At 53.5% G+C, this 13,118-nt stretch overlaps 1 protein-coding gene and 1 long non-coding RNA gene across 2 annotated transcripts in view; one reads left to right on the top strand and one right to left on the bottom strand.

The window, feature by feature from the left end:
- Positions 1 to 3,615: 3,615 nt before the first annotated feature.
- The window catches only part of SLC1A5 (solute carrier family 1 member 5), a 29,472-nt gene continuing 19,969 nt past the window's right edge, over positions 3,616 to 13,118 (bottom strand). The window contains exons 5-8 of the mRNA XM_038382081.2: positions 11,462 to 11,695; positions 10,404 to 10,598; positions 8,118 to 8,252; positions 3,616 to 7,121 (exon numbers count right to left, since the gene is read on the bottom strand). Of these exons, the coding sequence (XP_038238009.1) occupies positions 6,884 to 7,121; positions 8,118 to 8,252; positions 10,404 to 10,598; positions 11,462 to 11,695 (802 nt within the window). The 3' untranslated portion in view covers positions 3,616 to 6,883. The remainder of the gene's footprint in view (positions 7,122 to 8,117; positions 8,253 to 10,403; positions 10,599 to 11,461; positions 11,696 to 13,118) is intronic.
- On the top strand, positions 8,250 to 11,490 carry LOC122457310. The gene is made up of 3 exons (XR_006276799.1): positions 8,250 to 8,805; positions 10,081 to 10,623; positions 11,369 to 11,490. It is a non-coding gene; the product is annotated as an uncharacterized LOC122457310 (long non-coding RNA).

Raw genomic sequence — 13,118 nt, 5'->3', positions numbered from 1 at the left:
CCATCTGCTAACTTAAAATATCCCCCCAGCTGACAGAAACTAGCATCTCCTGACTATGTCAGAGCAGTTGAGTCACGACAGTGTTCTGTCCTGTGAGATCTTCTCAGCCAGGGTGACTCCTAAGGTTAGCTGCTAATGCTAAGGTTTTGGGGACCATATGTCTTGCTTAGTTTAGCTAAGCTATTGTCTTGGAGGCCTGTTGCTCACTGCATTACTGCCTTAACTCATACTTATGCCTTACCTAGCAAACCCCCACAGGCTACATAAAGAGAAGGTTACGGGTGACTTGATCTCGGCCTACTTGAGAAACAAATAGTTAATGATGGGTCCTTCAATCTAGCAGGGAAACGCCTACCACGACTCAAGGGCTGCAAGCTGAAGCTAGACGGCTTGAGGCTGGAAAGAAAGCGTACATTTTTAACAGTGAGTAATTAAGCTTATCAAGGGCCGTGGTGGATTCTCCATCACTGACAGTTTTTAAGTCCAGATGGGATGTTTTTTTCTAAAAGCTCTGCTCTAGGAATTATTTGGAGGCAGTTCTCTGGCCTGTGCTATCCAGCAGGTCAGGTGAGGTGATCCCAATAGTCCCTTCTGGCCTTGGGAATCTGAACTGTTGAGGATCTGGTCCCATATGGGAACCGGTTTGATCTTTGCAATCAGATATCGCTTTGGAGCTCCACGATAACCCCCAGCCTCAGCAATGCTGAGTTTAAAACTCTCCCCAACTGATAGCTGCCCCTGGGATCTGTCAGAAGACATCCCCGAGACACACCAGGGCAGTACTTTCTCTCCATTCCTTGCTGTAAAGAAATCCAGTGTTATAATGATGGAGCCCTAGTTAGAAATCTAGAATGAGAATAAATGAATGGAGGCTCATGGACAGGCGGCCTTTGGAAGAAATGGCTAGGCCCAGCTCCTCAAAGTTAATTACGTATCCAACTCACAGGAAATTGAGGTGAGTTAGGTGCTTACAAGTGCCCATTTCTGCACAGATCCCCTGCATTTTAGTATGTTTCCTTCACCCTATCATCAGTTCTTGCCTATGAGTCCTTGGTTTTGTTGCACTCCTAGATGCAGTGTATATCCACTTTCCATTGATGAAGTGGTGAACCAATTAATAAACTTGCACTGTTTGTCTTGAGCAGTGCAAGACGTATATTCCTGAGGTACAGTGCCAAGAGCTGTGGGGATTGGGCTGGTGCCTTTCTCTGTGTGATTCATGAGTGGCTTTAGGAACATTCATACAATCGAGCCAGGTGTGGGGGCTCCACCTGCAGTTGTGCTGAGTGATCACAGCGCCTGGAGGGGTTTGCTGCTTGTCACTAGCAAAACATTGTGAAAGACAGCCCCGGCTGGGGAGTTAAGGTGGCACAGGGGTCACACGGTCCCAGGCTGCACCCCAGGGATCCCATCACAGGGATATCGTCTCACAAACAGTGTGAGTGGTAAAAACAAATCCATCTAGCCCTCAGGGAGATGCTGGCGGGAGAATAGGGCAGAAGCTCCCAGTGACAGTAAAAATACGTCCGCTAGCTATAGTTCAGCTGGGGGAAGGGAAGCTGGGTTCTGTGCCCGTTGCAGAGGAAATAAGCCAATCCACCACCAAAAAAGAGAAGCAGAAACGCCTCCCACACAGACATACAGGGTTGATTAGAAGGGAGCTAAGGAGCTGCGCTTTGTGCCCAAAGCAGGAGTCAAGGGGCTAGCTCAGTTCCAGGGCTGACTGTTACCACAGAGAATCAAGCTGTGTAGCCCTTCTGCAGGAGACCTGGGCCTGGCTTGTTTACCGTACAGCCTGCCAAACGCATGGTGTAGCCCAGTTTGTGCCAGCGGAGGGCAGCACCAACCATCCACCATCATCTTCACATGGCCATTGTTGGAGGCAGATCAAAATCTGTTTCCAGTCTGAGCACTGGGGGCTGCCCTCCTGGCCTGAGCAGGCAGGGGCAGGGTTACAGGCAAGGCCAGCTCAAGCTCTCAGCAGCAGAATGTCCTGAAACCCTGCAAGAGGGGAGGCAGCAGTGGGGCAAGGCAATGGGCGAGTTAAGGCACCGACAGGTTTAGCCGAGGCAGAGCAGCCATGGAATCTCGTTCTGCAGGCCAGGAAACCCTTTTGACTGGCCCAGTGTAGCTGGGTTGCCACCTCCAGAGCACCCCCAGGTGGCCTGCTGCCACCCTGCCTGTTTCCTTGAGAGGTTCCCAGAAATAATCCACCCACAGGCTGAGAACCTTTGTGACAGAGCCAATGGGGGGCCAGGAGGGTTGGAGAGAGGTACTGCTGCATATGGGGCCCAGTCAGGGCCACCTCCCATAGACCCAGAACCATACAGGGGACACCAGCCCCCTCTCTCTGGGGGAACTGGTGCTTCTCAGGGCCTCTGCCCTGAGGCCTTGGGGGGAAACTGCAGAAAGGAACTAGCTAGAGACTCCAGATGGGAACTGCTGCAGCTGCAGACAAAGCAGGGACCTCTAGCCCTTCAGAGAAAACTCTGCAGGTACAGGACTTTCCTCCCACCCTCTTCCTCTCTGCTCCCCCTTCCCTTCTCTTTGAGCTGATCCCCTCCCTTCCTAAACCCACCCAGATAAAATCATGGCACGAACATGCCCTTTGATGCCTTCACATTGTTCACGCTCTACCCTTGCCCCACCCTTGCTCTGTCAGGTCTTGTTTAATTGTCCACAGGGGAGGGTAGACTGCTAGCAGTTGTACATCCCCTAGCACACTGCCATCCCCTATAATAAACATTAACAATACAGGGAATATAGATCAATCCTTTAAATCTGACCCACACTCGAAGAACAGCTTGGGCTATGCTTATGTACTTAAGAGGGTAGCTTGAGAGGTTACCAGTAGAAAGTCAGGTAGTGCCTTGGCTACCATAGACGATGCTGTGGCCAACTGGAGAACCAGGAGGTGTAAGACAGACAGTGGGAAGGGATAAGTGTGTTGGAAAGGGCCTAGTTCACAGCAGTTGTCCTAGAGGAGCTCCTCTTCCCACCCCCACAGATCAAGACTGGATCGGGCTGGTATTTAAAGGACAACACCTCAGTTGGAAGCAGTGAGCATGGAAAGAAAAGGAGACAAAGAAAACAATCTTTGTTCATCTCTAGCAGTACACGAGGGCAATGCTCCCTGCCCCCGTTTGTCCCTGGTGCAGTCACCTGCTCGCCAACTTTCACCCATACTCATCCAGTGTGCAGCCAGCAGTTTAATGATTGTCATGCTCTGCTGTGCCAAAGCCCCTGCAAGCTAGTGGAGGCAGATTCCAGGCCCCTGGAGGCTACCAGCCAAGGCAGCTGCTGGCTCAGAGGGAAAGCAAAGCCCAATGGCAGCACAGTTGGCAGCTGATCCAATAGCCCAGGGACTGCATGAACCGGTGTTCCCTGCTTCCTCTGCGTGCTAGGATCTGGCTCTTTACTCTGCTGTCCTTATTGACACCCCCTGTCCCCTCCCCACATATGGTCTGTGATGCCCATCATCTCTGGGTTAGCTCACTGCTCCCCCTCACCTCCAGTGCCAACCTAAGGTAAGGGGGCCCTCCAGACCACAGCAGCAGAGGGTGCCTGTTCTCTCTAGGCCATGCAGGGTCACAGCATACAAAGCACAAACACACCCACGGGACAGTCTGTTTTATTGTCTCCACAGTCAGGAGTGAACATTTTAGTTACAGCCATTGCAGCATTGAGGACAGACACTGCCACCACCAGCACCAAGCACCCTTGAGAGCAACATCGCCCCTGCAGGGCTCCTACCAGCAATTCCTTTGGCATTGTGTACTTTAGACATGCACCTGCATCCCCGTCCCCATCCGCCTCAGGGGCGGTGAGATCTCAGCCTGAAGACCAGTCTAGGGATTTGCTCATGCTTTCAAAAGGCTGAGGTTAACTGCTTGAAGCAGATTCAGACAGGCCTGTTCCTAACCTTCCTGCACCCATAGGCACTGATCTCTGGACCAGCCTTGTCTGCTCCTCCTACACACAGGTACCTTCTGCAGATGGAAATCCCAGGCTCCAGCGATAGGGGCCAGGACTGGCTTTCAAGCCAAACAGGGCTCAGACTCCAGTGGGGGACATCCCTCAAATCACCACCCCCAGGATTTAGTTATCCCCCACATTGGGCCTTTTCTCACCCCCCTGCTGGAACAAAGGGAATGGAGTCTCTGCCCAGGTCACGCTGGTGATAGACAGCTGACGCAGGCTAGCCCGGGTGGGAGCATGCCCCTGCAAAGCCCTACCTGCATTACTGTGGTCTGGAGCCGACACGCATGTGTGGGCCTGGGGGCATAGCCGCTGGTTCTTGGAACTGGGATGCCCTAGGATTATTTCTGAGGCAACGGCAGAAGAAGGGGTCTATCCTTCAGGGGGAATTGTGGGGAGGCCTTGGAGGACTATCAGCAGATACCCCCAGGTGTGCTAGCTGGCCCAGCCTTAAAGAAAACTAGGCCAGAGGGTTTTGTAGGTGGCTGGGCTAAAACCTAGATTATCTGCCTCCCCCATGGGAAGGAAACTGGCTGAAGGTCACTGTGAAGCTATGGCAGAGGTCAAGAGGCCCATGCTACAGCCCAAAGACAGTCTCACTCCCGGCAGTATAGCAGCCGCTTGCTTGTGCCTCTAGAGCCGGCTCACCCAAGGCTCCGGTTTCTTCCCTCACCTGCAGTAATGATCCTGTCTGCCCTCCGTTGGTTGCCATGGAGACAGCTGCCAGAGGAACACTTGGCACAAGGCCACTTGAGGCCCTGAAATGCCTGTTTCGTGCCAATGTCCCCAGCAGCGAGAGCAGCAGCATTAACCCCCCCACCCCCCAAAGGGAGTTCACACAGGGATCGGCTGGGGTCTGTTCTCACCAGCGAGCGGCTCTGCGCCAAGGCCTGGCTCGAGGGTGATCTAAAGGAGAGGAGCTAGTCCGCTGCAGCTGCCCACATGTTCGCCTGGCAGCAGGAGCACCCTGGGTGGAAGCAAGGCCGCATGGGGCTGCTAACAGGAACCAGACCCTGGTGGATGGTGTGAGACTCCGGCACAGGCCAGGCCGCCTGATTAGCAGCTCAGATTTCTTCGGAGAAGGAAGGCGCCCCAGAGGACGAGGCTTTCCCAGCTAGGCAGCACCAGCTGAGGTTTAGCAGAGAACCGCAGCTTGCAGACAGACATGGAACAGTAAGCAGCCCTGGCATCTCCCAACACCCCCCACTGAACCCTGGACTCAGCCCTCAGTTGAGGGATCCTTAAGGGGCGAACGAAGGGAAAAGCCCAAGTAAAACCAGCGTTAAAGAGCCAGCCTGAGAAACGGACACACCCACCCCCTGGCCTAGGGAGGAATCAACCAGAGACACTGGGTCGGTAACAGCACATGGAGCCAGCAATCACATCCAAGATCCGGCCTGGCCCAGAGCTGGCCAGTAGTGCAAACACCCTCCCCTGTCAGATCTTCTCCCTGCCTGCCCTCCATCTGTTTAAAACGGGATCAGACCTTGATGCCAAGAGCTAACCCCCCCCCTTGTGATTCCTCACCCCAAAGCCTCTTTGGGAGAGATACGGCAAAAATTCAAACAGACTGACCCACTAGACTGAGGCTGTGGCCGAGAGCAATAGCTTAGCTGCTACCAGGGCCCGACAGCCCCCAGAACAGCTTGCTCGGAGCCAGAACAGAACAAGCCATTCGCCCCTGAGAACAGCCCCATATCAGAGCCCCACGCGGCTGGTCGTGGCACAGGCAAGAGCAGCAGGTTCCAGCTGGCATCGGAACAGCCCTGCTGGATTTGGGTCTATGATGCTAAGGAGTGAATTGGGCAAGAGGAACCTCAGCCTGTCAGAGCTTATACTGAAAAGCCAGAGGGTTGACACATCAGCAGCGAGCTGTAACCCTTGGCTGGAGTGTCCAGCCCAAGAATCAGGGCTTGGAGTCAAATAATTAAGGCAATGCCTAGCTGGGGTATTGGTGTACAGGCTTCCTCATCAGTCCAGGATCTGTCCCATCCCCTTTTCATGGTAGATGCCACGTGCAGCCTCCAGTCCATTGGTGCTGTCTAAGGGTTCCCTCCCCTCTACTCTGGAGAGACCAACTCATTTGCATAATTTAAATAGCAAAATAAATTACATCAGCCTGGCTGGAGCTACCAGTTCTTAGGACACCAAGAGACCGTGGGACAGACACAGGACTCCACACCAACATCAGCGCTGGCTCCTCCGGGACCGGCCTGACAGACGGGACTGCACCACAGGCACACAGACAAAGGCACACGCTCTTCCACCACCGAGTTGTAGCCACATGGAGAGAATGAGGGGGGATCTCTTGCAGGGACCCCCAGCCAGAGCACTGGCTGAGCTAGAGTATCAAGTCTTTCAGGCAAGAAGGAGAGAGCAGAAGTCAGGAGGGGCCAGCCTCCACTTGAGCAGCTGAGCGCATAACAGAAAGTGGCATTACCGGTCGTTCAAGAAACGCCGGATGCTTCAGCACATTTAAAGTGCAGGGAGGCCAGGTCTGGTGCTTGCTTGGTCCAGAAAATTAACAGGAAGGGGGCAGGGGTGGGAGGGCAGACAGTGGAGGCTCAGAGGCAAGGAGTGATTGAAGAGGCCCCATAGCCAGTCCTGTCTGCAGCCAGCATCAGGAGAATGGGATCGACGTAGAAAAGGAATAAGGGGTGGGGCTGGGAGCTGAGCCAAGATTCTGGCTCCCTGAACTCAAGTCAGATCGGCAGGGGGTCACTCTAGAGGAGTGTCAGGATTGTCTTGAGCTGATCAGCCCTGCCACAGAGACTGCCTCGGCCCAGGAGGTTCAAGGCTTAAGAAAACCAGAAGTGGCCGTTTCTGCCCCAATTGACATGTCTTTAAAAAGGAGCCCTAAAAAAGGAAAAAAAGTCTCCGACCAAGGCCATGCTCTGGGCGCCGATTACATCACAGACTCCTTCTCGCAGGAGCCAATGGCAGCCAGCGGGTCGGGCCCATCTCTCTTGATCAGTGGGGAGCCCTCCTCCTCACCAGGAACCTTGTTGGGGCCCACGGCCTCAGTTTTGATCTCCATCAGCTCCTCAGGTTCAGCCTTCCCAGTCATCCTCTCTGTGTACACCTGCAGCAGGCCGGCTCCGAAGGCATCTCCTTCCACGTTGAGGATGGTGCAGGTGCGGTCCCTGAACAAACACAGGAGGATTGGTGGGTGGCAGACAGGTGGCAGCAGGGAGTCAGACACTACTCCTCAGCACTGAACCAGGGGCAGGTGCTTCAGTGCCACCAGGAGATGGCAGCCCAGTGCTGCCACAAAGCCCCTGCCCAGCAACCTGGAGCTCTTCCCGCAGCTCTTGACCACTGGTTGGACTGGATGCTGACTTGGCATGACTGTGGCAGATACTGCCAGAGGATTTCTGGAGCAGGAGGAATCCTGCACCCCACAGGATACCCCCTCGTGCCCCAGGGCACGTCCCATTCAGAGCCTAGGATTTGCTCTCAGCTGATCCCACTCAATCAGGTTTTTTTAGCTGCTAGGCCCGGGGTGTTCAAACATGGGGAAGTAGCACCGAGCCCACTAACCAGGCCAACTAATTCCCTAGCTCACCTTGGAGAGGAGCCAGCATCAGCCTCCTTGCGCTGATCATGCCCATGATTGAGACACTCTCCCCCATCAACCTCCCCACTCCCCTCCCGCAGAGCAACCTTGCAGGCATCTGCCCCAAAGGCTGCTCTTTTTGGCGATTAACCCACACACCCCCTTGCTTCAGCTGCCCACTGGCAAAGCAGCACTGCACTGTGCCAAGGGGGCTTGTCTACGTGGCACCATCCCTTCCCCTTTGGAAGCAGGGGTGGCTGCGTGGCAGGCGAACACAGCAACCGTATCCTTGCAGGATCTGAGCTGCAGGCCAGCCACAGGAATGGCCCCGTCCAAGCAGAGACTTAGCCTATGGGGAGTGCAGCCTTGTGTCACTTTGCCCATGGCTCTCCCCATGCAAGATTGCTCTCAGCTGGTTTAACTTGCTTTGCTGAGGCTGCAGAAACGTAGGGGGGTCCTGGGAAATGGATTTCCATAGACCCAGCCAGCCGGCCTGTTCCAGGCAGGTGCATCCACCGAGCCCATCAGACAGATCTGTCTGTTCTACCCTGTCAGTGTCTTTGCCCCTCTGTCCTGCCCTTACACAAGCCAGTCCACAGCCAGGATGAGGGAAATGTCGCTGGTCGGCAGCCCAATGGCTTCCAGGATGATGGCGAGGGTAAGGACGCCGCCGGCAGGGATCCCCGCTGCCCCCACACTGGAGGCTGTAGCTGTGACACTGCAGGGCAAAGAGAGAGATCAGACACACCACCAGTGCAGCAGGGGTGCTCTTACATAGCACTTTTCATTGGTGGATCTCAAAGCGCTTCCCAATGTAACTCACTTAACCTCACAAACCCCCTGTGGGGTAGGACAGGGCTCTTATCCCCATTGTGCAGATTGGAAAATGGAGGCACAGAGGGGCCAAGTGACTTGCCCAAGGTCACACAGTCTGTGGCAGAGCTGGGACTTGAACCCAGGTCTCCCTAGTCCTTGGGTAGTACCCTAACCACATAATCCTTGAGTTAAGGAGTACGTGGCAAATGGAGGTGTGTCAGCACACACACACGTCCATTCCTGTGCGGTCGTGGCTGGAGCAGGGGCTTGGGCGCCCATCCTGCCTCTGCCACCAATTCAGTTAACTCGGGCAAGTCACTTCCTCTTGTCCTCACTCATCTCCCTTTCTAGTGCTCATAGGCCATGATCCTTCCTAGGACTGAATGCAAGAAACACCTTGGAGTGGCACCGTCACACTGAAGAAGAGCCTATACGCGTTCCCTGGGAACGTGCAGGTAGGTTTCAGTTTTGTGTTTGTCAGGGCTGGAGAGAAGGCAAGGAACAAAGGCAAGACATGGGGTGTCAGACCAGAGATCTCAGCTGTTCTTGGGGCAGAGAACCACCTTTGCAACCCCCTCAATTGCATCAACAGACGGCGATGATGCAAGCACAGCGTAGGACGCTGTGAGGGGGCAGAGAGCGCACCCATTCCAGCCTAGGGCAGGGAGGAGAATTAGGAGCAGGCAGAGCTAGCAACTCTTTCCACAGGAAGGTGATTTCCTGGACAGAGTCACATGGGATCAGCAGCAAGAGAAGTTACAGAAGGCAGCACAAAGGGGCCGTGGGGAAAGCAGTAAACCGGAGAGCAGGAATTGCATTCACTTGCGCCAGGACTCTGTATGGCAGATTCCCATGGGGACAGGAACCCACTGTAAAGATCAGGGGGGCAAGTGACTGGGTGTGGGTCGGCAGGGCTTCAGTGATGCAGCGCTCCACAGCCACGGTGCAGTGTGGCAGGGCCCAGTGCTGGGGGTTCAGCCCCGGAGGACATTGCTGGGTTTGAGGAGAGCAGAGGTACACGGTCAGATCAGGAATCGAGGGTCAAGGCAGCACCCCAGCAGGGGGTTTGGCAATGACCTGCCAGCACCGCTCAGAGAAGGGACCTCCCAGCAGCACGACCAGCCAGTGACAGGCCTCTGCCAGCCAGCAAAGCCAAGGGCAGAGCAAGCTCTTCCCCTTCGACCCACTGCTGGGGAGGAACGTGAACAGCATCTCCTGACCAAGGAGGAAGCATCTGGCTCTAATGAGCCACAGGACAATCATGGGACCCTCTGATCACTGACCCCCTCGTCACCTTGTGTGATCTATACCAGATGGATCAGTGCAGCCCCACACTCCGAGCAGCTGGGTGAAGTGAAAGATCCGAAAACAACAGTTCGTCTGTGCCCCAGCAGCATCTGCACTGGGGAAATGCAGACACAACCCAGGCGTGAAGGCCACCTTTTAAGAGCACGGTGGGGGGGGGGGGGAACCCCTGGACTGGCAAGACCTGGAAGTTCTGCTGAGGCAGGACATCCAGCCTTCAGTCCTGGCTTCTTGGCAACTAACCCTTGTAGCTCGCACTGGTTAGTGCCAGGACTCAGCTAGTCATCACTGCGCTCAGTTATAAAACAGAAGCGGAGACGATGACCCACCCCAACCCTGTAACTTCCTGCCATGAGCCAGTGTCACATGAATCTCCCCTGGTCCTGGCAGCAAGCTCATGACCACATTTTTCCTATGTGACGCAGGCCAAGATTCCCAGTTTCCTGCAGAAAACCGCAAGAGGAAGGGGAACAGGTTGGACCAGACAACGGAGCTTAGCAGTTAGATCAAGAACCTGGGAGTCAAGGACTCTTGCCTCTGGACAGAAGCATGGTCTTGTGATTTGAGATGGAGACAGGACTCCTGGGTTCTATTCCAAGCCCCGCCACCGCTTGGCAAGTCCCATTACCTCACTGTGCCTCAGGACCCCACTCGTCCCTTTGTGGGCCAGGGCTAATAACCAGCCCACCTCTCAGGGTGGGGCAGATTCTGTAGCTCAGTGTTTTACGCCAGAGGCTCCCCCACTCACAGGATGGTGATGACCTGGATGAAGTTGAGTGGGATGTTGTTCAGCTGGGCGATGAAGACAGCTGCCACACACTGGAAGAGGGCAGCCCCGTCCATGTTGACCGTGGCCCCGATGGGCAGGATGAAGCGACTGATGTGCTTGGAGACGCCGTTGTTCTCCTCAATGCACTTCATCATCAGCGGCAGCGTGGCAGAGCTGTGGAGAGATCAGAGTGTGTATGGTGAGTACTCATGCACCAGCCCAGTGAGGCGTCAAGCTGGGTGTGTTCGTAAGGGGAAGCAGCCCCCCCCCCGCCCTGGGGAGGGGCCAATGCAGAACTTCCTAATAGATCCATAAGCAACCTTCCCTGTGGGAGAAGGGCACCCATAGGCTATGCTAGAAATGGGAAACAGCCCCCACCAAGTTTGTTACCTCCTTGGTCTATATGCAGCAGCCAAAGCCAGGTACTTCATAGGAGAATGAATGCACTTCACTGGGATCAGGAAGAAACTTGCTTCTGTTAAGTGAAGTGTTTATGCCCTGAAGCCCAAGGATGGAGAGCCCTACTAACTGCAGCCTCCCTAGGATATGATTCTACTACCCAGAAAAACCTGAGTCCTTTTCTTGACTCTTAAAGATACTAGACTTGTTAGTATCATGCAGCAGTGAGTTCCACAGATTAACACAACTCTACAGCTGGAAGTTAGAGTTGCTGAGTGACCAAAAACTCAGCAGGGGTCAATGGGAGTAGCAACAGCCCAGGACTGCTGAAGAGGAGGTAGCATTTTCCTCGACTTTCAGCATAATCAAGCACTGTCTCTGGTTCTTATATCACATACATAGGCTGTTGGGTTCATTATGCGAGCCACGGGTGGAGTTGGGGTGGCGACGTCAGACTGGATAAATGGGTGGGCCCTTCTAGCCTTGGACTCTATGAAGGGATCTTCTAACAACCCCAGTATTCTACCACTCTTTCTCCTTTCCAGGCTCAGCAGCCATCCCTGCTTTGATGGAAGCCTCCCTATGAGAAGTTTACTCAAGCCCCTAAGCGCCTGTGCCCACAGCTAACATTACAATACCTGGAGGAGGTGCCAAAGGCAGTGGCCAGCGCTGTGAAGATGCCCCAGAGGAACCTGTAGGGGTTCTTGCGTGTGAAGATGAAGTAGATAACTGGGAGGAGGATGAAGCCGTGGATGAAGTGCCCTAAGACACAGCAGGAGATGTACTTGCCCAGGCTAGTGAAGAGCACCACCACATCCTCCATCTCCACAATCTTGCCAGCTACCAGGAACATAATACCAAGGGGAGCGTACCTAAGGGCAGGAGAGACCGTGAAGACAGGGAAACCCCCCTCAGCCACTATGGCAGGACAATGGTGCCAGCCTGTATCAGACATTTGCAATCAATAGCCAATTAACACCTCCCAGAAGTTGGCAATTATCCTCATTTTGTAGATGGGAAAAGCCAGGTTAAGTGTCTTGCCCCAGATCTGCATGCAGTAGCCAAGCCAGGATGAGAACCCAGGAGTCCTGTCTCCCAGGCCCAGATCCTCAAAGGTATTCAAGCTCCTAACTTTCCCCAAAATCTGGGCCCAATCCCTTTTTTAGTTCATGCTACCTCTCATAGGTCAGGAGGAATCTACATCTCCTGAAGAAAGTCTGCCCAGCACATGCTGCTTGGAAGAGGAGAGAAGGTTACATCAGAATGGCCATACTGGGTCAGACCAAGGATCCATGTAGCCTAATATCCTGTCTTCTGACAGTGGCCAATGCCAAATGCTTCAGAGGGAATGAACAGAACAGGGCAATTATCGAGTGATCCATCCCGTCATCCAGTCCCAGCTTCTGGCAGTCAGGGGTTTACAGACACCCGGAGCACATGGTTGTGCCCATGACCATATTGGCTACTAGCCATTGATGGACCTATCCCCTGGCAATGAGTTCCACAGGTTGACTATACGTTGAGTGAAGAAGTACTTCCTTTTGTTTGTTTTAAACCTGCTGTCTATTAACATCACTGGGTGACCCGCTGGTTCTTGTGTGACGTGAATAGGTAAAACACACTTCCTTATCCACTTTCTCCACACCAGTCACGATTTTACAGACCTCTCATATCCCCCTTTAGACGTCTCTTTTCCAAACTGACCAGTCCCAGACATTCTAATCTCTCCTCGTATGGAAGCTGTTTCACCCCCTAATCATTTTGGTTGCCCTTCTCTGCACCTTTTCTAATTCTAATATATCCTTTCTGAGATGAGGTGACCAGAACTGCAGGCAACAGTCAAGATGTGGGAGTACCATGGATTTATATAGTGGCAAGATGATATTTTCTGTCTGATTACCTATCTCTTTCCTAATGGTTCCCAACATCCTGTTATCTTTTTTGACTGCAGCTGCACTTTGATTTTTTCAGAGATCTACCTACAATGACTCCAAGATTTCTTTCTTGAGTGATGACAGCTAATTTAGATCCCATCATTCTGTATGTATAATTGGGATTATGTTTTCCAACATGCTCTACTTTGCATTTAACAACCCTAAATTTCATCTGCTAGTTTGCTGCCCAGTCACCCAGTTCTGCGAGATACTTTTGTAGCTCTTCACAGTCTGCTTTGAACTTAATGGTCTTGAGTAATTTTGTATCATCTGCAAATTTTGCCACCTCAGTGATCACCCCTTTTTCTAGATCATTTATTAAATGTGTTGAACAGCACTGGTCTCAGTACCAACCCCTGGG

The sequence above is a fragment of the Dermochelys coriacea genome, chromosome 23, assembly GCF_009764565.3.
Source record: "Dermochelys coriacea isolate rDerCor1 chromosome 23, rDerCor1.pri.v4, whole genome shotgun sequence".
Taxonomy (NCBI): Eukaryota; Metazoa; Chordata; order Testudines; family Dermochelyidae; genus Dermochelys; species Dermochelys coriacea.
The sequence above is the reverse complement of the archived record's forward strand: the minus strand, read 5'-3'. Positions and strand labels throughout refer to the sequence as shown.